This window comes from Apteryx rowi, unplaced genomic scaffold (genome assembly GCF_003343035.1).
Source record: "Apteryx rowi isolate R43461 unplaced genomic scaffold, aptRow1 scaffold_591, whole genome shotgun sequence".
Lineage (NCBI taxonomy): Eukaryota > Metazoa > Chordata > Aves > Apterygiformes > Apterygidae > Apteryx > Apteryx rowi.
In genome coordinates, this window is record NW_020450862.1 from 309,714 (window position 1) to 335,842 (window position 26,129).

Below are 26,129 nucleotides of genomic sequence, written 5' to 3' on the forward strand. Positions count from 1 at the left end.
TTGTACGATAAGGTGAAATTAATCTTTGATTTCTGAAGGAAAACATTTCTCTCTGATATAAAAAATATTACTTTGTATTTTTCTTCTTACGTATTCAGAATGAGGAAAATCCTGATGTCTTCATGTATTACTATCTTACACAAGCAGTAGCATTAGAATATATGCAGAAACCCTGCATGTCGCAGCCCTTGCTTCTCTTGATTTTTGTGCATGTAACTGAGAAGGGAGTAGATAGTGGGAAAAGAGCAGAAACAAGGACAAAATTTCAGCTTGTCTTTTTTTCTCCCTAATCCCAAAGCAGGAAAGAGAATTTCTTCCCATGTTTTTCTACAATTTGAGCACAACATCCATGAATTAACTGATCCTTACAAGACCCCTTTTCTTGTTAGGAAACATAACTATTTCTTTCCGACGAACAGGGGATCTAAGCACAAATAACAAGGTCACGAAAATCAGGGGAGCTGGATAAAGAACTTGACCTCACGAGTCCCAGTGTATTGCATCTTTTTCAAACCCTTGTACTAAAACACACCATGGTTAGGATTTGGCACAGTGTGCCTACAGTTGAGAAGATATGAAAAGTATGATAGTGTGCAAAGCAGTAGAATCTTATTCGTAGTGTAGGTGTTACATATATATGTATATATATTTGTGTGTGTGTGTGTATGTATACTATTCTAGCAATGCTGAAATTGTACCTCATACAGAGTACTCACATCTGAGTTAAAGGCACATGCTGAAGAAAAATTAATTTTGAAAAGATGTAAATACTGTTTTTGCTGTAGAAAGAGAGTTTCTGGCTCTGGTAAATCTGGAATGGGATTTATTTTCAACTGAGGAAATTATAATCAAGACTCTTCCCTTTCTTGGGAAAGCATAAAAGAGTTTCCCTCTCTCCACAGACAAAGCAGACGTAAGGTTTTTCCTTAGATTCTTGCTTTAAAATTTTTATTGAACAAAGTTGTCTTGATTTCTTTGATTCATTGACTTGTAAGTAGTTCAAATGAAGGCAAATAGATTTTTGCTTGTCCGTGTATATGTGGATATTATTTTGGTTTCTGTGGAGTCTTGCTTTTAATGCAATACCTAAAAATTTTTGGATGGCTGGATCTTTTGAAATATTAATAACATTAGATAGTGATCTATATAATTTTTACCATTGGGCTATTTTGTTCATAAAGTTTTAAATGTAGAGTAAGCTTGTAGCTTGATAGTGTCAGAGAGAATGCCAGAAGTGTAACTTCCTGAGAATGCCAGTAAAAACCCTGAGCTGGAAGAACTGAATAATACTTGCATCATTTTCCTGGTAGTTTTACCGGTACTTGGAATCCCACATTGCCATTTGTCTGATGTTTTCCTGAAAAAAAAGTGATCTTTGGTTAGTTCAAGGACACTATCAAAATAAAGTCCTTGCCAGTATCTTGAGTCATCACCATACTGTGTTTCCATTGTTAGGCGGCTTTGTCTCATCATTTGATTTTTTTGCCAAAAACAGCAGAGAGGTATCTTTTTGAAGGGCTGTGCGCTTCACTTTTTTGATATTTCTTATAAGCAAGCATTTTCATTCCAGTCAAAACCTAGTTACAATTCTTGTATTGGGAAAACGGTTGTGAATGTTTTTTGTTACTAAGTAAGACTCTTCAAAGAAGAAATCTTTTTTTTTCCAACAGAGCACAAAAAGAGGTGAGGGACTGAAGTAAGGTCACCCTAAAATAGAAGTCTTAGGAGAAGGGATCCTATTTGTAGATATGAAGCCAAAGCGCAAGGGTTACTCAAAAGGACGTATGCATGTGCGCACACATAGTCAAAAAAAAAAAAGAAAATCTCTCATGAACAAACGCTTAGAGCTGTATGTTAATCAAGAATTCATAGAAATGCACAATTTATGCTTCAAAATGCAAGCAGATTTTTAAATTTTATTTTAAATTACTTTTAAGAATTTCATTCATCCCCCTGCAATGCTGCACAAAATGCATCCAAAGTCACGTCATGGAAATTTCTAGATGGCTGCATTCAAACCAGGTATTTTAAATAGGAGAATATAGTTTGAACTTTAAATTGCAAATGTGGTTTCCAAAAAGGAGGCAATGATTCTGTGTTACTAATGTTCTCACTCTGATCAGCAACATTCATTTGTGGTATTACGCTGGCAAGCTCTGAGATGTTTAGCACAACAGGGATTTGGGACTCATTACTCATTCATATCCAGAAAATATGCCCAGAAATTGTAGCTTTGTTAATTTGCATCTACTGCATGATTAAAATATATTCTGATTTTCTGAAAATATGTTTATTCTAGTTGATATACTCTGTGAACTTTAGAGAAAAAAGTTTATAAGGTCAAGTGACAAATGTGATAAGGAATATTAGTATTATACTGCTGCCTGTTTCCTGCAGAGTGAAATCAGCAGCAAATTCTACTGATTATTTGTTCTATAGTATTCAAAGAAAGAGATGCAGGAACGTGAGTAATTCTGATACTAGCAAAGGACTATTGTAAAAAATGCGTTAATGTATTTTTGAGCTATCGCTTGTAAGACAGTGATTACTTACCTGATTTGTTAATGCTGTTGAGTCCATTTGATCCATTGATTTTTGTGCTATGCTCTGCTTGCAGGAAAGTTCACTTGCCTCAATGATAATTTTTACTTGTCTGAAACATGTGAATGTTGGTCCATTGCACTGGGCATTTGCTGAAGCACCAAAAGGGAAGTGACTATGGGACAAAGAATGTAATACTGTTCCTTGCTGAACACGCAGAGATCAGACTGCAAAGATAATAGCCTAACTGTATTTCATTTATTTCTATTACATTCAATATAATCTACCGTTCACTGCAAAAGCCTATATAGTAAAATTACATTGAACTGCATTTTAGCACAGTGAGCAATGAATCTTCAGCATAGTGTGCAGGCCTCCTCCTTTGCCCCCTTGACAGAGAAGACCTACAAAGTACTTGCACAGGTCCTGTGGCTCAGATAAGAATGATAAAATCCAGTACGATTTGTGTTCCCACTTAGGTAGTAAAGGTAGTTGTCACACTGACATGCTCTAGCATTGCCGAGCATTTCTGATAAGTATGGAGAAGATTAAAAAGCAAGGAATATTTCTATTTGTACATTTTTACAGCTAGCCTGACTCTTAATTAGTTAGTGGTTGCTACATCCAGTGGTGAAATCATAGATTATAATTGTGATAGACACTGATATGAGTCATGCATGTGATACTAATAACTTCTCCTGAATCAAAGTCAGGTTTGTAGCCATTTCAAATTACCTGACCTTATTTTAGCAGATAATTGGCTGTCAATATCTACCTAGAGAGGTTTTGTAAAGCTATTATTTTGTCAGTTGTTTATACTTAGTATATAACTCTGGTGTTTCTGCCATGCTAGTTAATGCTCAATAACCCTTTCATATACGCAACTTTTTTCTCAGTGCATGTTTGTAGCCAGTATATCCAACTCATTCCATTTCACTGACACTGTACCTTCTCCCCCAATTACCTGTGACTCATTACGTGAATCAAGACTGAAAGCCTCCTCAGCAAACAAATATTTCCACTAATTTTAGTTATCTTCATCAAAGCATAGGAGTAATCCATCACTTAGTATTCTCAGAAATGAGCTGTGAAAACAATTTCATATTATTTGGAAGGTTGGTATAATAGAGAATTTATAAAACTAAAAATCTGTTAGTTTTAATGAGTAGGCATCTTCCCTACATATTTCATGAAACTCATTTGTCTGAAGAACAGTGAGTTAAAGCAATATTTTAGGAAGTCAAGCATCTTTTAGTTACATAACTATAGAGACAATTAACCTATTATTAGATATTATTATTAGATATTATTAATTAGGTATGTATGTTTGCACTAGTTTGCCTGTGTTCTTGCAGTCATTTGTATTTCTTTTTTGCTTTCCCACTAGAATGTGCAATCTGATCTCCAAACTTTTGTTGACACGGATCTGTCACTTTTGCAGCTTTTTGGACTTTGAAAACGCAGAGAGAATAAGTTATTTGCCAAACTCTCATTATCCTTCAGTAGGAGACGGGCTCTTAACTGTTCTACATGCTTTTGAAAATCTCCCACTGTTTCATAAAATTCATTCTATCTGGCAAAAAGCCATTTTTCCCAGATAAATGTATATTACACATTGAACATCTGTTTTTTTTACCCATTCTGTTTATTGGATCCTTGGTTTTTGTATAAAGCAATTTCTCAATACACTAGTCTGTGCTGGATGCCTCACTGAGTCTTTGTCAGGATTTGTCTGTGATGAAGGCTGTCACAGCAAATGGATTTATGCCAAGGATCAGTTTGGCCCAGCTGCTAAAATAATAAAAGTCAGAAAGTTCGCTTGGCTAAGTTGTGCATCCTGGATGTTTGAGCAAAGCTTCCTGAAATTCTGAACAAGCTGAACCTGAAGTCAGTAGCATGTTTCCCAGGTTCTCGTGTGCTACAGTCTGACAGGCCAGGAATTTTCCCATAGGTACTTCAAAATTAAAACAATAATTAAAAAAGAAAACCATAAATTTTTATACTATATATTTTATATATAATTATATATAGCTCTGTACATAATAATGATAATCACTATAAATATTTAAAGCTAGTTATTATTTGTTTAATAATTCAAGCAGCACATTGGTCCCTTCTGTTTGTTTTTTTGTTCCATTCATCAATTTTATGCTTAGCTTTTATTTCTCTGTAGATTAAAGATGTGAGTGCAAACCGTTCATAGCTGCATCATACCTCTGCGTGTCCTGAAGATTTGGTATCTTAAGAAGGCTTTAGAGACAAACAGAAAATGTTAGGATATACTTCCTCAAAGACTGCTTTTGCAAAAATATTCTGTAACAGGACACTAACGGATACAAACATTTCAAATGACAGCTGTAAAAGTCACATTTTACCACATGTTGAATGGATCCGTTACATCTCTTGTTTGGGCCGTCTGGAGATTCCAGAAGATAAACCAGCCTGAGTTTGCTTTCGAAAGGTTATTTCTCCAACACTAGAAATGAAAACCAACAGTTTAAAAGTAGTCTGCAAAAAAAAGTATCTTACAGGGCCCAGATAGCTGAAGAATTGGAGGCTATTTGAAACACTAGCTTTAAGGCAGCATCTCACAATATTTTGAGAGCATTGGCCATGGACAGGCTGTTTTCATGCTGTGTCCATTCCCATTTACAGCAGGGCATGTTTTCTGTGTGGCTGCTGCAGCAGTTGCATGATTGAAAAATAATACTTCTGATATTATTTAAGATAATATTTTAATGAGATTCAATAGGTAGGAAAAAAGCAGACTTTTCGTAGTGAACCAATAGGAACATCATGGCCCAAAACTTGAAAAACACTATTTTTATGTATAAACCATATATATAAACAATATTAAATAATAATAATCTATCTTTTTGCATCTTGAATATAATGTGCCATAATAATGCCACATAATAGCAGGTAAAAGCCAAGAGTGTTTTCTGTTAAGATAAGAAATTTTCTTTGTATCTAGGCTCTCTTACTGTCTTTAATGTCATCATCGGCCCAAAGTTAGACTGCTTTAATGAAATCTTTGCGCCACAGTTAGAAGCTTTGAAAATGGTAGACTGGTGCAGGATGTGTTTCATAATAATCATCAACTGGTTTTCCAGTAAGGTCGAAAGTTTTGCTTGGACACACAAAGCTCAGCATAGTTTGAGTAATGGATATTTTAAAGCCAGCCCCCTACCACTGAGGTACTGATGCAGTTAGGAGACTTGATCAGTCCAAAGAGGCTGAAGATGCAGCTCTGTGTATACCCTGCTCCTGAAGCGGGCTGTTCCTGACCTTGTGTTCCTGCTCTAGTGCCACAATTCTTTTTTAAATTATTTTTAATCAAGTTCAGTGGGCACAAATTCAGGATGCAGTTCAGAGGCTGATTAAGCTAATCCAAATTAGGCTGCCACATTCTTTCCTTCTCTTTTTAATACTACAGTGAGCCAGCGTACTTGGACACACCAGGGAATATGAGTTAATGCAGTCTCATGAGCTATGCAGATAGCTTGGTGTGATAAAGTTGTTTTCAATAAGAGCAAATCAACACTAAAACACCTTTTAGTTCAGTACATTTCTCAGCATGGAAATGTGACCCAAAACTGAGACTAATAAAACTGCGTTCCTATACTGAATTCTTAAAATTGAGATAATATCTCTGAAATGTTAGAAAATATCATGCAAAGTTGAGCTGAAATTTCAAATACATTTTGGGGGGCATATTCAGTTGAAATACATAAACAGAACTGCACAGGAGAAAGCTTGTTTCTTGGCCTTAGCAAAAAAAATGTGCAAAAATGAACACTCATTTTGTCTAAAGTAAATATGTATATTTATTTTAATCCAGATGTTTTTCATATAAAAGCAAAGATATGAACTTAAAAATTCTGAAATTAAATATGAAAAAGTAACACAGAAAAACTAATACTTTTAGTAAAAAATTTAATGAAAAATTACTGTTGAACAAACACCTCTGCCAGCTTTTTGCTTGGTCTTTTTAAATAGAAAGTGTTTCTTTAAAAAAAAGAAGTGAAAATATTGAACACAGAAGACCTCATTGGCCTTTAATAGTATAGCATAACAAGCATACTGTCTGTATTAAGATTCAAGAACTAATTCTGCTGAGTTAGAAAGAATTTAGCATTTAAATATAACCATATTACAACTGGAATATTTAACACGGCTTTGATTTATGAATATTTGGACCAGTGTTTAACAGAAAGTAGCCTCTTACTCTAATACTGAAGAGTTGGAAGAATGTTGCACAAAGAAGCTGAATTTGTATTACTTCTTGCCATCACTTCTTTCACATAATTGCTGCAGTATTGTGAAAACTACAATTGAATCCCTGTTGGGAGTAGTTCTGTACTTCTGTGAATCATATACATGATTACACTTAATAAAATTAGCATCATTTGTTTCGCAGCAAATTCTGATTAAAAAGAAAATTTCCTAATAAAAAAATACATTTGACTTTTATATGAAATAAACTATTTCAAACATTTGTGATATTTTTATTGCCCCATTTTAATTTGATTTGATAGTTCCCTTTTTGAAGGAAGCTTTCAATTCATATAATGCATATCCTCATTCTACAGCTGGATTGATATAAGTACATTTGAGTCTTTGTCAAGATCAAATTACAGGATTGAAGTTTTAATTTAAAACTTGAGAAAAACTTCTTTATGAATTAGACTGGAAGACATCATTTGCTAGTCTAAAATGCTTCTATGTGTGTGTTTATATTTTCCAGGTGAGGTTAGTATGTCAATTTAGAAAATAATTTCCTTAATTGTCAGAATTATAATCAGTCATATAATCCATATGCAAAGGAAAATAAATTTGTTTTAATTGAGGTGTTCCATAGAGCAATGTAGTAAACTTTGGTTAACAAAAGAAAATTAGATCTTGAGAAAACAATGACAGATGTCAAATAAATTTTATACTCTCGGAGGTGCTTTGGTGAAATAGATGAAATACTTAGAATACTTAGAAAGCCAGGAGGAAATCACAAAGTTTCTCTTTGTAATTTCAGTTGGAGGGCAATACAAGAAAACCAGAACTTATTCTTTTTCTGTAGCTAACTTTGTATGCTAGGCAAAATTTTTATTTCCATGAAAATACTACTGCTTTTTAGCAAGAGAATTAAAATCAGGTCACGTATCACAGTGATGTACCAGACGCAATTGGCACTTTGATTCTATGGTTTCACACTTGTGGTTCTTTCCATAATTTCTGTAATGTGAGGAATGATCTCATGATTGGCTGAAGGTTTTTGATCAGAGTTAAGGAACAGTTATGTTGGAGGTTGGAAATTTTACTTCAATAGTGCCATTATATAACAATAATTAATATGAGAAAGTGGGAAAATTATGCAGAGGTAGATGTTTTGGACCTGCGTGATTGTACTTGCAGAGACTGTGCTGCRTACAGTGATTCTACCAAGTAGAGAACTAGTCTGTAAAGTGCAGAAAAGTACCAGTAAAAGAAAATAACACTGAAACTGATAGAAATATTTATAGCAAAACTTTGTACATGCTTACATTTGTAACTGTTGAAAACTCTTGAGGGATTAAGAAAGTTAAAACATAACTAGAAATGTTGCCAATTGTTGTAAAATACCTTCTTTTGGTTTAGAAAATGTATTAATTATTGGCCTAACTATTAGTTTCAGTGTTTACCTTGGTAGTTTTACCACCTAAATACCTTTCTCAAAAACGGAAAATAAATGAATAGAGTTGCCTGGCTAAGACTGCACTGACCATAGGTGGGACTACTGGCCCAATTTTGAAAGGCGATTGAGTTTATTTACCCTGATTTTATGAAGTACTTCTTAGTGTGTGTTCTACAAGACACGATATTTCCATGCCCTTTCACTAGATAGATATATGTCATATGCCTTATTGAACTTGAGGGGTTAAGCTAGGAAAGTTACCTATCTCAACACATGAAAAGAAAGAATTAGCCACAGTTCCCTAGCTACTAGTGTAGCTTTCAACACCTTTTCTATGGTGTCTAGTATTGATAGGATATATAACTGTGAAAGGTTGAGAAAATGCACTGAAGTGATCTAAGAAGTAAACTATCAACTGACATGTTTTTTCTAGCAATTGAAAACCTTTCCATATTGCAACTCATTCTGACAGTGAAACTGTAGCATTCCTCTGATTTAAGTACCATCTGGTTATGCTCAAAGCTTTAAAGCTATTATCTCAGCATAAAATTTCAGCGTCCTATACTTTTTTCTTCGCCAAACTATCCATTTTTAAGCCACAAATATTTTTCCAGTGCTTTCAGATTTTATCTAAAAGTATATTTTAACAGTATTTAAATAGTTCTTAAACAATAACAATTTATCTTGATAGATGACATGCTGTGTTTTTTCATTTTATTTTAATTAGCCATTGTGGAACCAAATTCCCTTTTGTTTTATTCCTTTGAATACTGTTTAATTACAGTTATCATGCCAAATATCTTAAAGGTTATTTTACCAATACAGTTTCATTTAACATAAGCCATGTGGAATCAATAGTCCTGTTTCCTAAAGTGAATGCTTGGAAAATCTTACATTCATATGTTAAGAGTACACATCCTTTCCTCATTAGTTGGAAAGTACAGGGATTTTGGCACAGGTTCTGTGTGGAAGCATTGTGCAGCTTTTATATGGATTTTGTTTTTAGCCTTTGATGACACTGTTTAGAATAGGAAGTATCTAATAAGTAAAGCATTTTGTCTAATGTGCTGCCAGTGTGTTTAATATATGCCTGGAGGTCTGAAACATTATCTTCTCCACTACAGTAATATGCATTTAATTCTCTGAAAGCAGAAGGTCGAACTTTTAAAAGGGACTCAAAGTACATTTTCAACTAAAATAATTTAAAACATATGGGATAGGGGACCAGAGTAATGTACAGTTGGTTTTTATGGTTTAATCATGATCATGTTAATGCACACCAGTAGCTAATTAAAGAAAACTTTTATTGTTCATTTTAAATGGGTTATGTAAAGAGTAAGAGAATTGATATAATACAGCCCAATGATAAATGTTACCATTACATTTGCTAACAGCAAGCTGATATTGCTGTTCTTGACATCTTTAAAGTATTGGCCCATTTATTCCGTAATAAAACAAAAAATCTTTTTAGAGTTATTATCCTAAGAGCCATTCCCTCTCATCTCCTTATCCCATTAGAGGAATACCTAAATGATGTCCAAGTTTATTATTAGGCATATTTTCAAGTTGACTGTGAATCTTACTTGGAACCTTTGAGGCTTGCTGAGCTGAAATTGAGGCAAAAAGTTTCAGTGGTATTTCTGCACCTTTGTTGTGTACCCGGTAATATTATAAAGAAAAGTCTTGCAAATCATGACGCATTTGCTCCAACCTTTGTAATATATATAGTAAGAGAGTACGTAAAGCAAAATTTCAGTGTGGAACAGGGTGGCATGGAAATATGTAGTTGGATATGGTGCCTTTCACCTTTTGGGCACTGGTTCATATTCCATGCTGCTTAGTGCTGAGCAGAAATTACCGTCTGACTGCTGTGCAGTGACCTATGTGAATTGATTTGGGGGTCTCAGTAATGTTTCTGTTAGTTGAATATGTCCACATAACAGGAAACTCAACAGTTGGGACCAATTATCACCCTTTCAGTAGTCTTAGCAGAGAAACTAAAGTCTGAATGGGGTTGGAAGCAGAGCTGCTTTCCCACTTTCCTGTAGGTGCTTCACACAAACCAGAACATTTAATAAATATTTAATTATAAAAAGAGGCAGAAGAAAAGAATTAGGCTTTAACTCAGATCTATCTAGGTCTGAAAAGAGATGATGCATTTGCAAACCAAAAGTACTGTATTTTCCCCCTTTATTCAGTTGTACACATGCAGTACTTTTCTCTTTGGAAGATTATGGTGCAGTGAAGGACACTGTTTTCGATCCCTGTGGCCAGGTCGGGCACACCCTAAGTGTCCAGTAGCTGTAGAAATTGCTGCTGCCTACAGCAGAACAAGAGAATGCCACGTGCTACCGTAAGAGTCCAGCCACTGCAGTACCCTGCTCTCTAAAAAAGATTTTTCATAGAACTGAATTAAAGGCTATGGAGCAATTAAAAACTGCTGGTTTTAGCAGCATATGCCCTCTACTTCGTTTCAGGCAGCATTTCCATCAAATGATATGGCAAGATTTTTTTCACTGCTCTGCTTTCTGTCTTCTGCTTGCTCTGAATACATAAGCAGTAAAATCACCCTTAGCATTTTGACAGCATCATCAGTGCATGATATGGGCAAAGTACTATAGAGTTTACCAGACAAAGAGACTGAGGTGTAAATAGTCTAAATTTGCTAGGATATCAGGAGGAGTCAGGATTTCTTGGCTCACAATGTAGTAATTCATTAAAGCGGCCTCTAGTTAAGTTATTTTTACAGAGGCTGCTTTAAAAGTGGTATCAGATTTACAAGTCAGTGATACGAGTCTGTCATAGAAATCAGCCACAAGGAATTTTATTGGTTATTTGAAAAATATGTACATGAGTGAATCTGAAAAGATTGTAACCAGAGCTGGCAAAAACCTTTTCAAAGACAATCTCAGCTGGTTAATGGTTCTGTTTTAGGATTTCCTCTGTAATACTTTTCCCTAGTATGTTCATTCTTTAAAAAAAAGGGGGGGGGAGGGGTTTCTCCCTTTATTTTAGAAAGTACAACATAAAGGAACCTCAATGATTAAGAAAAAAAGGGGGAGGGGGAATTAACCAGTTAACCTCCCCAATAATCAAATTCTACAATATGTATATTACTGTATAAAGATCAAAGTTGAAAGAAATCCAGTAGTTCACTGCCCTTCATTCCTATAGCTGAATTTCTGAAAGATTTTTCAAGTACTTGTAATTCACCGTTATTTTTTCAAATGGAAGTTAAGGTATGTTTTGCACTAGTTTATATGTGCCTTTTCAAAGATTCATTAGGATGAAGATAAAAGGAAATTATTAAAGTAGATCCTAGGATGAAGAAATGAAATCACTGAGTAAAGGTGCAGCAGCAGCCAAAAAAAGCAACAAAATGTTGGACAGCATCAGGGTGGAAATTGAGAACAAGACACAAGGCATTATTTTGCTGCTATATAAAACCCTAGTGATGCCACTTCTTGAATACTGTGTAGAGTACCCAAAAAGGGCATAGTTGAGTTACAGAAGGCACAGAGAAGTAAGACTAAAATGATTAGAGATGCAGGAGCAGTTGCCTTGTGAGGAGAGACTAAAAAGGCTGGGACTCTCCAGTCTGGAGAGGAGAAGCCTGAGGGGGGATATGATGAAGGTTTATAAAGTCATGAACAAGAGCTCTAGAAATGGGTGCTAAAAGGACTACACAGGCATGTTCCCACTAACATCCCAAATGCAACGGCTATGGGTGCCTGCTGGGGAGTGCAAGGGGAATGGATTGCAGAAAGCAGCCAGGGCATGCGCTCTCTCTCTCTCTGTGAGTATCCTCCTGGTGCTGCTGCAAACCACACGCTAGGCTGGAGGAGTCACTGATCTGGCTGAGGAGGACAACGTACTAAGTGGAGCAGAAGGAGGGCTACTGGGTAGCACAGGCAGTGGTGCCAGTTACCCTGTGGAAGCTAGGCAGGGTGCATACATGACTCTGACTTCCCTATAAATCAAGGGATTTGGTGCTACCTTATTGTTATTGTATTTATGCATTTTTTTTAAGTATTTTAGCAGACATGCTCCTCACCTTGTCCGCAAGCTTCTTGTGGACTTTCTGCTTATTTCAGGAGCTGTATTTAGAAGCGTTTCCTTCCTGAAGCACCTGCTTGTCTTGGATATCTCTGTCTCTGACTTGGTTCTGTGCTGTCCCTGATCTGAGCCTTGCACCATCATTTTGTATCATTGTTGCCCTTCCTATGATAGGAGCAAAGTTCTTTTTACTGCTTGTTATGTGGTATCAGTTTTCTTTTTGAAATATTTCTATATGCAGTGATTTCTCATGCAAAACCCTGTGAATGTCACAGCCAAGGTCATATAGCCTTGGTGAGCTAAGGGCTCTTACCCCATCGCAGAGGCAGTCTTTATATATTGCTGACTTTTACTTCAACTTTAGTGTTTTATATAACRCAGCTGTCATTTCTATGACTCTAAGAAAAATATTCTTTCTACAACATAATATTTATACATTTCAGCTTACAATTTCCCTTTAGTCTTTTTATGATTTTGCAGTAGATTAATAATGCATTCTATTTCGTGTAATCATCATAAAATATTTTAGTGCCCAAGAGGACTTTTTTTGAGCATCAATGCTCAAAACTAGAAAATGATTCTGATTAGGCTTTTTATTTAAAATATATTACTTAAAAGAGATATTATTGTATTTTAAACCATAAATTTCTTGTAGATTCTTTAGAGTATAAAGAATGTGTTAAAAAAAAATTGTTTAAGCCTAGAAATCATTATTCCTTTTTTTCCCTTYGCATGTCCTTTTGGCACTTCATCTGTTGTGTGTCATCATTTCATTGGAACAGACACCTGCTGTCTTTTCATGAGTGATTACTGTGTTAGTTAACTTGGCAGATTTTTTAATAATTCTCTTTTTTGACATCATGTTTTTATAGTGATTGTTTGTTGCCACTGAAATGGAAACAGTTGGGATATGGATATTTTAAGTTAATACAATATTTTTCTTCACAGGTTTCCAAGCAAGAGCAGAAAAAAATGGATGTGTCTGATGGAGGAACGGTTGAAACTTCTTCACGTTATAGTGGAGTGCAGGACAGTGGAATTGGCAGTGACAGTGTTAAGATCAGAATAGTTCAGATAGAGCAGCACAGTGGTGCCAGCCAACACCGCATAGCCCGGCCTTCCCGTCAGTCTTCCATTGTGAAGAATCTGAATTTCATCCCTTTTGACATTTTTGTCACAGCAAGTCGGATCTCCCTGATGACGTACTCATGTACTGCTTTGCCTAAATCAAAATCCCTGCAAGACCAGAAAGATGGCGAGAAAATAAGCAAAAGCTCCTTGAACCTTCCAGAAGTGGCTTCAGGGAGCAGTCATGATACCAAGAAGCCCAGTCAGGCAGGCATTTCCTCTGTCACGGCGGATGATCTTTTGAACAGTAACGCTCCCCTGGCTGGGAGAAAACCAGGTCTGTTGTCACTGGAAAGTCTGCATGCTTCCACGAGGTCGTCCGCCCGGCAAGCCCTTGGCATAACGATCGTCCGGCAGCCTGGCCGCCGGGGCACCGGCGACGTGGAGCTGCAGCCCTTTCTCTACCTGGTCATCTCACAGCCTTCTGTGCTCCTCAGCTGCCACCACCGGAAGCAAAAGGTAGAAATATCCGTGTTTGATGCTGGGCTTAAAGGAGTAGCCTCGGACTACAAGTGTACAGGTAAGATCGTTTAAAGTTCATTCCTGGTAATAACTGCCAAAATAATTGGACTTCTCAAGGTTCCTGGAGTGGGGAAAGAGAACACAGCTGATAGACTACTCAGGCATCTTTAAAAATAAATCAGTAAATACATGTATTTATAGGATTATACACTACAGCTGAATCAAGTTAAGTGTGTAAAATGTTTGAAATGAATTAAGATCTACCCTTTTAGCAAGCAGTTCTTCCTGTTCCTCAATATTTCTTTCTCAGCCTGAGATTGCAATATGGATTGTTGCATTACTTTAACTTTTCAATGTTATCTGAGGAAGTAAGAATTTGTAAGTCAAGCTGATTTCATAAAAAGCATTTTTATGACTGAGAATTACAGTATTTTCTCATATTAGCCTACTGATAAAATTTACAGCAAAAACATTGTGAAACCACCTGGTGTTTTGATCATAAACTGTAAGAAAATTATAGTGATCTTCCACATGGCATCTAATGATGCCATGTATTTTTAGCTTTCATTCAGCTGAATAGTAGAGCTTTATAAGAATTTCCTTCTCTTAATGAATGTGTCCAATTGTTAGGGTTTTTTGTTTGTTTGTTTGTTTGTTTTGTTGGGGGTTTTTTTGCATTTCATATATAAAGTTTATAATAAGGAGTAACTGCTGAAGGGGAAAAAAATCATTCTGAAAATTTCTTTTTCTGTCTTACCTGCCCTGCTGAAGAGAGAAGTCAAAGGGTTGCAATTCTTTTGTCTGCCTGTCAGCACTGGGTGTAAGACTTTAATGAGATATATCGTTATCCTGCAGGGTGTCACTAGAAAAATGTGTAGATGAGGATGCAGAGAACTGCTGAATAAGCAGCCAGAAAAGTATGTTCTGTTAAGTTCTTCACTGAATGAGAGCTGTAGCTGAAAAACATCGCTAGTTTTTCTCTTGCCGACTTTCTTACGACACATGAGTTATGGAAAGAAGAATACTTTTATCCAGCTATACTGAATCTTTGCTGAGCGAGATTGTTGGTATTAAAATACTGTGTTTATACAAAAGACTAACAAATGTTATTTTTAATGAATCTAAACTTTTTTTGGAAGTCTTAATTATAGTGAAACTTCTTAAGAGAGATTAAACAGAAAGAGGAAGAGTGGACAGCTGAAGCAAAGATGCATAAAATGGGGAGAAGATTCCTTCTCTGCCTTTTTTTTTTCTTTTTTTTTCTTTTTTGTCATTCTTCCATTTTCATCTTTCCCTACTGGTGCTCCCATCTCAGAAGAAACATAGCTGCCTCRTAAATTTGATTAATTTCTTATTGGTCATTGTAGCAATTAACAAACATGATAGTTTACCATCTTTTTACTTCTGCCATTTTTGAAATACGTAATTATGAATATATGCCTGTGTACAGTTTGTGACTCTAAGCAATAAATAATATTGCATCAATAGAGCTTCACAAATAAATATCGTGTCAATAGTTCATTAGTTTTGTTGTAGACAGAAGTATAATAAGAAAAAGGAATGATTTTTATTATCTAGGTGATAAATTCCATGTAACCATATGATCTGAGACAACACAGGATATATGGGATAAAAGGTTTTATATTTTATCAGGTTATAAAATAAGATTATTTTCCATCTCTCTATATTAAATCTTACCAGTGCATTCTCTGGTTGAGAATATGCTCCCAGGCACATTTTGAACCACTGTTGTTGATTTGATTGAGTATTGTCCCTCGCTGATAAGGACAAAGAAAAGCTTGAAGGAAAACATAGGAATAGTTGTAAGTTAGGGGTCACAACTTCATTAAGTTAGTGTTTTGGAAAGATACTGTTGAACTTCTTCCCATCTCATGTCTGAGGAATTCAGGTGTGTCCTTGTGCAAGCTGCCACCACATTACCAATAAACTGGGCAAAATTCTCAGTTCTGCTCCTACAATTAACTTCCTAATCCTTCCAGCATCCTAATATCTGTGGGTGCAAGGGGCTTTATTCTAGAAAAATAGGCTCTGGCCACAACCTGTAATTAAATCTTCCTACAAATTCAAAGTGGATCCGAGAGCACAGAAGCATGACAAGAGGTTTGAATGATGAAGATGGTAGGAGCACATGGCCTGAGAGCTCCTAGCTCCCCACCGTTGTTCAGTGAGACCTGCAGAGGTCTTGCGGGGGGACCAAGGGTTAGCCCCGCATGGGTGTTCCCTCTTTCTTTGTTTTTTTTGTCTCCATGGCAGGCAAATGTGCCTTTCCTTCCCATAAAACAGGGTGGAGGCAGGAGTCACACATTATGGGATGGCAGAACTTCTGGCCCCCTCTTGCTGCCTTTGTGGGCAGTAATAAATACCTCAGTCACATTTGTCAGATGGTCTCCTGTGCTGTGTGCCTGAGGCTTAGGGCTCTTTTCAAAAAAATTTGAGGTGCCAAAGTTCTAGCGCCTAAAAGTACCATCCTAAGTATATTTAAAAAGTTAATAAAACTAGTCCACGCTTAAAGTCGCATGCTAATTCACACAAAAAAATAGGTAATATAAAGTTTTTATTGCCTCTTGTTTGGGAAAACCTGCTGTGCTTGTAATTGCATCATTCAGGATTAATGTTGTCATACCACCGTAGTAACATGTTACTTTTGGAAATTTCTATTTTTAATCTCTGCCACATGTATTGGAGGAAAAACTGCCACTAACTGTAATATTTTATATATATATATATGTATGTGTGTGTGTGTGTGTGTGTGTGTGTGTGTATTTATATAACAATATATTACATAATATACCATCAGGAGCTTTGCCCTGCATTTGCTAAGTTGCCGTAGTCAATTTGGTCAGTCAGGCCAATTTTGCATGATATTATGACTGTTCACTGACAGTTTTATCTGAAAGAAATATATCATCCAAGTGAAGAATGATAAAAAGTTTATTTAAAGAAGTAAGTTAGCTTCTCTCCCTCTCTACAATAGCTTTGTACTAAAGTCCTATATTTCTCTGTATATCAAGGACTGTACAGTGGGAAGGGGGCAGAAATGGTGTTTAATTTACAGGGAACATTGCAACAGAATATTTCCTGTTAGACTCTCTAGAAGAGACTGCTCTTGCATCTGTATAGAGTATATATGCAACTCACTGTTATCTCAGGTAGCGTGGGAGAAGTACTCAAGGTAAACAGACATATAAGATGTATTTAAACTAGGTTGTAAGAACTTATGGAGTATATTCACTTTTGAAAAACATTTAAACAGTGGAACTGAGCAATCAGGCCTGATGAAAACATTGTGTGTGTTATACCATATGGTGGAGATGGGCAACACCACAGCTTCAGCTCTTGAGGTCAGGGCTATAACATGGCAAATTTCATCACAACCTGAAAAATTTAGCCTTGTCTGGGAGCGAGAGAGAAATGCACGATGCTTTCATTACTTACAGTAATATGGTTAAGCTTGTAGAGTTAAGCTCTATATGAACTATGTAGCTTAGACCCAGAATATGCTAATAAGAACTCTGCCATTTCAAATCATCATTTTATATATATACACACCCTATATGCTACATACGAATATTTTAGGAATGTTTTAAAGCATTTGGAAAAATTGTTTGGAATGTTGTGTAAAACTAAAGATTTGACTACTGTTAGTCCAACTGCAGTGGACTCAGGTGTTACGAAATACAGTGCTATAATCTCTTAGAGCTTTTCTGGAAGAAAAAGAAAACTACAGTTTTAAAACAATTCTTTCAAGTCTTGAAAGTACAAGATTCTATTGTGAAGTTAAAAATGTCTTATTTTTTGATGTCAGATAGCTCCAAAGAAAACTTTAGGGTAAAGAAAAGCTAATAGTAGTTTAGACCTAGTTTTGTTTTCCATGTTCACCTCACATGAGTGTATTTTTGAGAAATATATTGTTCAGTTGTAAAATCAACAAAGAAATACATCATTTGCAGATTAATTTATAAACAAATAGTTATTCATGATTTCAGAATTGTGTATTTTCCTAAGAAAGAAACTAAATATTGTGTCCAGAAAACAGCAGAGATTTTCAAAAACACAATATTTGTCATGTAGTTCCACAATTTACTGCATGGGTTATGCTTCTGCATATGTGATAAATATGTAATAACACACACACACACACACATCACTGTGTAGAARTGTATCAAAATAAGTAAGTGGTCTTAACTGAAGAGGATAATGGAAGGTTTCCATGATTAATTGCACAGTGATTTTCAGATTTTTAACACATACATTTGGAGTTGAGGTTAATCACACAGTTCATAAAATTGTGTTATAAACAATTCATGAATATTCTCACAATATATGTTTTGTGAATGTTTTTTGAAAAAAATAGAAATAATACTTCTTTCATCCCTATTATCTTTGTGATAAAATGTGGAATAAGCTGAAGATTTCCATGTGTATATTTATCATGCATACTGTTAAAGTACCATAGTAACAGATAGTATTCCAGCTGCCTTGAAACCCTTTCTTGTACTCCAGAAGTTAAAGGTTTTTCTAACAGGTAGTTTGCTGAGAGTTTGTTTTTGTTATATGAACTTTTAATAAAATAGGGAATTTATCCTGTAAAGCTGCACCAGCCTGAATCCTAAGGAGAAAAAAAGTTGATCCTGCGCTAGTGACAAAACTAAGCTTACTGCCTTATGATAGCTTACTACTTTCAACACGTGCAGTAATTAAGATTTTAATACTGTTATGAAGCTACATACATTTTAATTCGGATAACGATTTGGTTCTTATTTTTGGATGATTTCAAGTTAATAGAACATAAAGTTCAGGATCTTGCTCATTAAGCTGTCACTCATTTCTAGAGAGTGTATTGTGTTGGGGCTAAAGCACCAAACTCTGCGTCTGAAGCGCTTGGCTCCTCTGTTCACTAGCCATGTTATTTCTTGCTTACTTTCTGAAAGATGAAAGAAATAGAACTTAAGAAGAAAATAGGAGGAAATGGACTGTTTGAGAGTTAAATATTGTCAGTGTGTTAATTAGCAATTAGCAGTAGCACACTTCCAGCAGGCCAGTGTCTCTGTATGGGAGCACTTGCCTGTCTTGGAGCCAAAGACTAGTGGCTGTGCTCTCAATTTCCTCAGTCTTTCTTTCAAACCAGGTCCACTGGCAAGTCAGTTTGTAGGAGRAGGAAACTTATTAGAATATTATAATGTAAGCTGAATTTTATTATGGTTGTGCTAGACTGCTTCATTTGTGTTTCAAATTATTTCTGTAACTGCACAGCTTGATTGCAATTATGTTACTTAGCACCAGGGATAGGAACTTCAAAACAAAGTAAATAAATTAATGGAATAAATATTAACTGCTTAGTAAATGTCATTTAAAAGAGTAGTTTTTTGCTGAGCTGACTTGTAAGATTCTATATAAACAGCCTAAGAGATACTGTAAAACAATCTTTTCATTCAGTGCTCATCCTGTGTTTAACAAAAATGGCATCTGCTAGCCATTAGTTTTTGCAAAGAGATCATTGGCCATTTCCAATTAAATAAAAGTGGGTGCAATTGTTTTTAATGTAATCTCATAAGCTGCTTTTATAAATATTTTTTTAAATCTTTATTTGCTTTGTTTCAGGTAATGTAATCCAGATACAAAATTGCCTCATTTCCTGAGCATGGTGCTCTGGGCATTCTTGAAAAATATTTTTTCTATTTGTTTGTTTGTTTATTTTTAAAGAGGAGATTGTGCAGCTTGGTCATTTTGAAAGGGAGAAATTTCCCCCTGAATATTTGTTATGCATGGAATTTCTTCAACTTCCTCCAATGAAACATTTCAGCCATTGTGAGACCATCTAAAATTATTCTTTTTTTTTCTTTTTTTTTCTTTTTTTTTTCTTTTTTTTTCTTTTTTTTTTTTAAGCACCCACGCCTTTGGTGGCAGGGTGTCCATGAAGAGCAGATGCAGTAGCTAAGAGCACATGTAACCTCTGCTCTGTTGGAAAGCGCAGGCTGCTCGGAGAGTGCTGCGAGCTGGATCCAGCAGGAAATCTGCTGCGCTGCCTCGCTGTCAGCTTGTGCTTCCTGCAAAGCAGAGCCAGGATTTAAGGCCATTTCCTCACAAACCACTGCAGGAGTTCTGCTGGAGTGTCACCTGCTCCCCTCTGAGTGCATTTACTGTCTGAACACCAGCGTGCCTGGGTTGCAACAGGGCGCAGCCTCACCGGTAGCGAGGCGTTGGCCTAGATGGCTGCAGGGCTCMGGCCTCTCCAAGTGCTCATCTGTGTCTTCCTGACACAGCATTTGGGATTACGCTACCAGAACTGTTTTCCAGTGGGGTTCTTGGAATACCAATGGAAACCATTTTTAGAATAAGACCAAGCCTTCCACTGTAGAGTTTCAAACGCAGAGAGGATTGCAGCGTAATACTGGCTTGTAAAATTGACTGCAGCCCAAAAGGTGACTCATCCATTGAAATAAAAGCGCCTTGCAGAGCAGACTCGGTTTCAGTAACGCTGCAGCTGCCCGGGCCAACCTGCCGCCCCATCGCCTGCGTGACTCTGCGCCTCCAAGCCCGGCCTCTCGCTGGTCCTGCCCTCAGCCTTGCCCTGCAACAAAACCGCAGTTTGAAGAATAAAAATCTTCAAGATTTGAAATTTCTCCTKCCTCCTCCCTTTCCTTTCCCCTGGTCCCCTTTCTTTTCAGAAGTTGGTTTTCTGCTGTACCCTGTTAACATGCAGATGAGGGGATACTGAGTGAAGGCAAAAGCTTCCAAATTCAAATCAAGTTAAGGAAGGTATTTTATAAACTGTGAAACTTTGGAGCTGGGATTTGGAACTTAAGCTTAAAAGTGGGTTTGGATGTTTGGGTGGATACAAAAATAGCCAGAGGGGTTTTTTTTCTTTCATTCTAGTAAAAAAGAGAAATACCGTGGAAGTTATTCAAGACCTCACAGCTTCTCACTCTTACGAATTTTGAAATACAGTCCTGGTTGTCAATCTGTGATAGTTGTCTCACCGTTTTGCTTTTGCTGCCACAGACAAGTTTTTCACATCGCGTGGAGGATAGAATTTCTGTCCCCCTTCACCGCTCTTCACTTTTCAAGCCTTGCTTTTCTCTCTTTTGGCTTGCTGAAGAGTAATTCTACCCTTTCCTTTTACTTATATATGCATCCCTGGGGTTTTCTCCAGCATTTTCTTTATACMAATAACTGCAAATTTAAGTGTTGATTTTTGGGAGAATCATAGAAAATGGAAATGGAAATGACCTATTATAATACATTGTTCAGACCAGTTCCCTGCTGATGCATAATTGTTCCCTATTGTATATTTTATAGTGTTCTGTCAAGTGCATTTTTAAACATTCTGAACATTTCCATCATTTCCTTGAGGGAGAAGAGTCCTTTTTCTAATAGAGCACACCATCAGTAATTCCTTACTTTCCAGCCTAAATTTGCTTTTTCATTCTATTGCTTCCATGGCAATTTTTATGCCCTGTGGCACCCAACATGATTTATTCCTTTCCTGATCCTTAATCCTATGAAAATGCATATGCTGTTTTCTGCTGTAGAAAGTATTTCAATCAGGATATGTTATTTTACTCTTTTTACCTTTTATGTAAATGAATTTGTCCTATGCAGATACATTTTGTAGCTCCTCTGTCAAACTCCATTCAAGTTTTTGAGATACACACCAGAACAGTCAGTTGTGAAGTCTCTGGATTTCTTCTAGCTTTCTTCTCATTATATAAAAACTAATTTATTGATCCATATCTGGCATATTTGGATGTACAGTTAAGTCTGCTATCCAGGTTCCAAATTAACCATGCCATGGATGTGGAAAGCTCAAGCAGTCCTTTTTATGGCCCCTCAGGTTTATTACTTTGGATGCCAGATTGTATGAATGCAAGTATCCTGCTTCCAGAATTGTCTCAATTTCAGAATAACACGTTTGTTTTGGTGGTAAAATTTCACCTAAACTTAAAAAAAAAAAAAAAAAGCTTGAAACCTATAGAGCACGTGCTGAGTCAAAAGTAATGTATTTTGTTGGTTAATATTGAGCACTGATGTGTCTTTGTGTTGTGTTCCTAATCTGTAAGTTCTGGATCTTCCACTGTTCATGCTGTACCCCAGATAATGGAGAGATGGCAATGCTGGGCTCTTTGGACGCATGACAGACTGAAATTCCCCAATTCCTTTTTTTGATTTTTTTTGATTCTCTGCTTTCGTGCTGTAATTCTAAGCACCCTGAGGGTTGTGTTTGTATAGCTAGTGTATTATGTCATGAAAGGATTTTCTGCTATGTAACTTCTTTTCATCACAGATATTTTCATCTTTAAACAGTTAGGTCTCTGAAATAATTATTAGGTATTTAATAACATAAACACACCTTAGGAGAATAGGAAAGCCAGTTGATGTATTCTGCAACAGAAATATTTGGCTAAATTTACTGGTTTTTTAAAAAAACAGTGGTTGATCTAGGTTGCTATATGCAGTATGTCACAATATCTTTCAGAAATGARACGAAGTAATGGCCTGTTGCAACATTTTTCAGCTGCAGTCAGGAACAGTAACCTAGAGATCAATTAATTGATCCAGTGACATTCATTGCACAATGTTCTGTAATTTTTACAATATTTTTCACTGTATGTTCTGAAAAACGTAGATATATTAATGATTTATTGTGCGCTACTAGCACAAAGCAAGATATTGTGGTATGGAATCAAGTCAAAGATAACATTCATGTTCAGAACAACTACAAGACTATATTTTTGAAAAAATATGTACTTTGGTAGTAAAGAATTTTTTTATTATTATTTTCGGTATATTAGGCAAACTCTTGACCCAGGAAAAGAAGGTATTCCGTAAAGCATTAACTATAGAAAAGGGAGTGTGCCATACCATTCTGGTTAGTGTAATTAAAGAAAAGGGCTAAGAACCATAAAAATGTAGAAATTCACATGGAAAATATACAAATCTGTTGTATGCACTGACAGCTCTTAAATAACTGTTGAGAGCTGACTTTATAAATGTATAGTGGGAATAAAGTGAAGGAAAGGCTGTAATGTATATGCCATGGAGTACAAATATTACTGTAAAGTCACTGCCTGAAAATTGATCAAATAAAAACAGAAGAATGTGCTAACTTTTGATCTTTTCCATATAGATCTAAAAGTCATGATCAATTGGTTTCAGTAGGTTCTTTGAAATCACAAAAAGGTTCATATGTGCCAAGTTTTATATGAATCACATGATAAGGTCAAGAAATACAAATTCCAAAGCTGACTTTATATACCCAGTCCACATATGACTGTGATGCCRCATTACCATATGTTGACTATAATAGTGGATTTATAAATACTGTTCTTGAAAGGTATCCAATCAGTAAATCTCAGTTAAATAAAACAATTAGAACAATTTTTAATCGACTGAAAATGGGAAAGTTGAAATTTCATCAAGAAAATCTCCTTAAATCATTAAGGATGAGGCAGACAGTCTATCATTTAAGTAGCAGTCTTGGTACTAAAGAGTAATCAAACATTAAGAATTTAAGATGTGTAGTGCCAGAATTCAGGACTATTACAATAAAGGTCATGAGTTGCTAAAGATTAAAAAGCCTTTATACAGTGCTGTTTCTACCATCTGTGATATATAGAAAATGAAGAAATGCATAGCACTTGGAGGAAATTAATTTTAATGTGCTTTTATAATATTATGGACTGATCAAAGGAATACCATTCAAGATGGTATACAAGTGTAGGTACTGATTTTTAAAAGCTAAACATGATATGTGGGTGAAACCCCAAACTGAATGCTATAACTGCATTGTCACTATGCTCTATCCTTGACAGTGGTCATAATTTGTCTTTGTTATTACTTTCTCTACTTGGCAGTGAAAATACAGTAGCAATTTTTAAGCACTGATTCTTTTGCAAGGACTCTTAAAGTGTCATCATGATTAACACTAAAATTATGGGACATTAAAAGTCATCTTGTGGCAGGTGCTATTTTTTACTCATATTTTACTTGCTATTTTTTGCAGGTTTTCTGTATTGTGTGTAATTACTGCTATGGCCTGTATGCATATGTGTGCCAGCATATGTGTGCCTGCATTGCATACACATGCACGTCTGTCTGTAGGCGCAAATGCTGTGTGTAACAGATGAATACTAACCACTGTGTATATATTTTGAACGTTTTAGTTTACTCAATCAATTTTGTATGTAGTATTTTGCTATATATCACATTCCTGGAATGTCATTAATGAATATGATCCTTATCAACTGTAGATCCTGGAAAGACTCTACCGGAAGCTCTAGATTATTGCAAGATTTGGTTGCAGACAGTGGCAGGAGAGGTAGACGCTAAAAGTGGTATTCCACCTCCTCTTATCACAGTGCAAATTAAAGACTTCCTTAATGGACCAGGTAAGCATTGCACTTTAATCTCCGTTTTTTAATGTAATTTATTACTAGATAGGCACACATAGACATACTGATACATTAGATTATCAGAAAAATGTTGTATTCCTTGCTGATGAAAGTGGAATTTTCCTCCAGCAATTACCCTGAACTGAGGTCAAAGTGGAGGAATGGTCAGTCCTACTCTACATGGGTTTAAGGCCTGTTTAATTATTTTCTTTCTAGGATAAATCTAGAAATCTTATTCCTTTAGAAGTTTGAGATTGGCAAATTTCCAACAAAATGAAAACTACCTGTTTCTAGCCCTAGAACAACTGTGACTTTAAAAGTTATTAAAGTTATGTTTAGCAAAACAAAGGCAGCCAAGGCTGCTTTTGAATTGTTTCTGAAGATTTTTATGAGCCTTTTTCTCTTGGGTTCGTTGGAATCTGGGTACCTGGCCTTACAAATTTCTATCATCTAAAATGTTGATACTGTAAAATTGAAAAAATATTTGTACCATATTTGTTTAACTAACACAGAATATTAGTGGTGTGGTATATTAGCATTTATGCAGAATAACATAAATGACTTGAAGTTTCACTCCTGAGGAGTCACAAACTCCTGCAAATAGAAGTACATTATATGTTCTCTGTTTTGTGAATTATGTATTTATAACTACACTGCTAATTTAGAATATAAAGTTACATTAAAAGTTAAAAAATAAACTTATATTTTTCTGTGCTATCATAATTCACCTCTTGTTCTTATTTATTTAAGAAATTAAATTAATAAAATTATTTATTGAAATGTGTTACTTCTTTTTTTCTTGAATAGCCTTACTTCACTCAGCACACAGAAAGATCTGTTATCTGTCATTTTGTGAGCAACTCTTCAGTACTGGGTTTTCCTGGTTTTGGTTACCCATTTAAAACAAACAATTTCATTTTCCAAGGTATTTAGAAAATGTAGAAATTTAGATGCTGGAAGCACAGTTCCTTTTGTCTTTGGATGGAGCCGTGATCAATTCTGCATATCAGACCCCAGTATATCAAGTTGAACCACCAGAGAATGAGACATAAAAACTTGCCAGCTGACTGTGAAGACTATGGTCAAGTAACTTGCAAATCCATTTTCCCACTTAGTCAGGCAGGACTCTTGAGGAAAGAATAAGTACATGAACAACTTCATTATTGCCCTTTTTTTAGTTTTCTGTGCTGCCTTAAAAGCATTCTTTTAATACAAGATTTTAAAACCACCTGACAATGCAGAATTTTTGTTAAGTTGATCCCTATTTGGCTTCATTAATAGGATTTTGAACCTTCAGACCTACTGCATGTTCTACTGACATTTGAACTAACAGATTGATAGGAATAGTGGATTTTCATTCTAAGCATGACCAGCATAGGAGGGGAAAAGATACCTATTATCAGTGGCTTTATATTTACTTGATGAAAGCAGAGGAATATTGAGAGTAAAGATTTTTGGGCTCCAGTCCAAAACCAGAAGGGAAATGTATTCTCTCTTGACACTATGATCTTTTGGTCACTGCTGCCAGGTTGGTTTTGTTTTATCCTCCTTTTTTTTTCCTATTTTTTTGTGAACTAGTCCTCTCTCTCCACATCTCTGGCAGATTTTCAAATTCTCAAATGCCTTGTCTCTCCATTCCCCATTTCTCAAGGTTCTCACTGTAGTTTCCTGGCCCAGCCAGTATATTTAATTATTTACCTGAAGTTGTTTCCTTGGCAGTCTCCTGTCAGTAGGACAGTCTTCTAACTAAACTAGCAAAGAAGGAAGTCGGTGGCTTTGCAAGTCGGCTTGCTAAGTATATATTGACATGAGTGGTCTGAGTTTCTACCCCATTCTCAACGATTTAGTCAGATCCTGAATCA

General features: G+C 35.8%; 1 protein-coding gene across 15 annotated transcripts in view; it reads left to right on the plus strand.

Annotated features, from left to right (window-relative positions):
• Window positions 1-26,129, plus strand: part of VPS13B (vacuolar protein sorting 13 homolog B) — a 438,137-nt gene that overhangs the window by 304,588 nt on the left and 107,420 nt on the right. For 12 of the 15 annotated variants that reach the window (XM_026082771.1, XM_026082768.1, XM_026082772.1 and 9 more), the window contains 2 exons: window positions 13,214-13,913; window positions 24,127-24,264. In XM_026082771.1, coding sequence (XP_025938556.1) covers window positions 13,214-13,913; window positions 24,127-24,264 — 838 coding nt within the window. Of the gene's footprint in view, window positions 1-3,928; window positions 4,013-13,213; window positions 13,914-19,477; window positions 19,678-19,762; window positions 24,265-26,129 lie in introns of those variants that run through there. The other 3 variants (XM_026082782.1, XM_026082781.1, XM_026082783.1) reach the window with 3 other exon arrangements.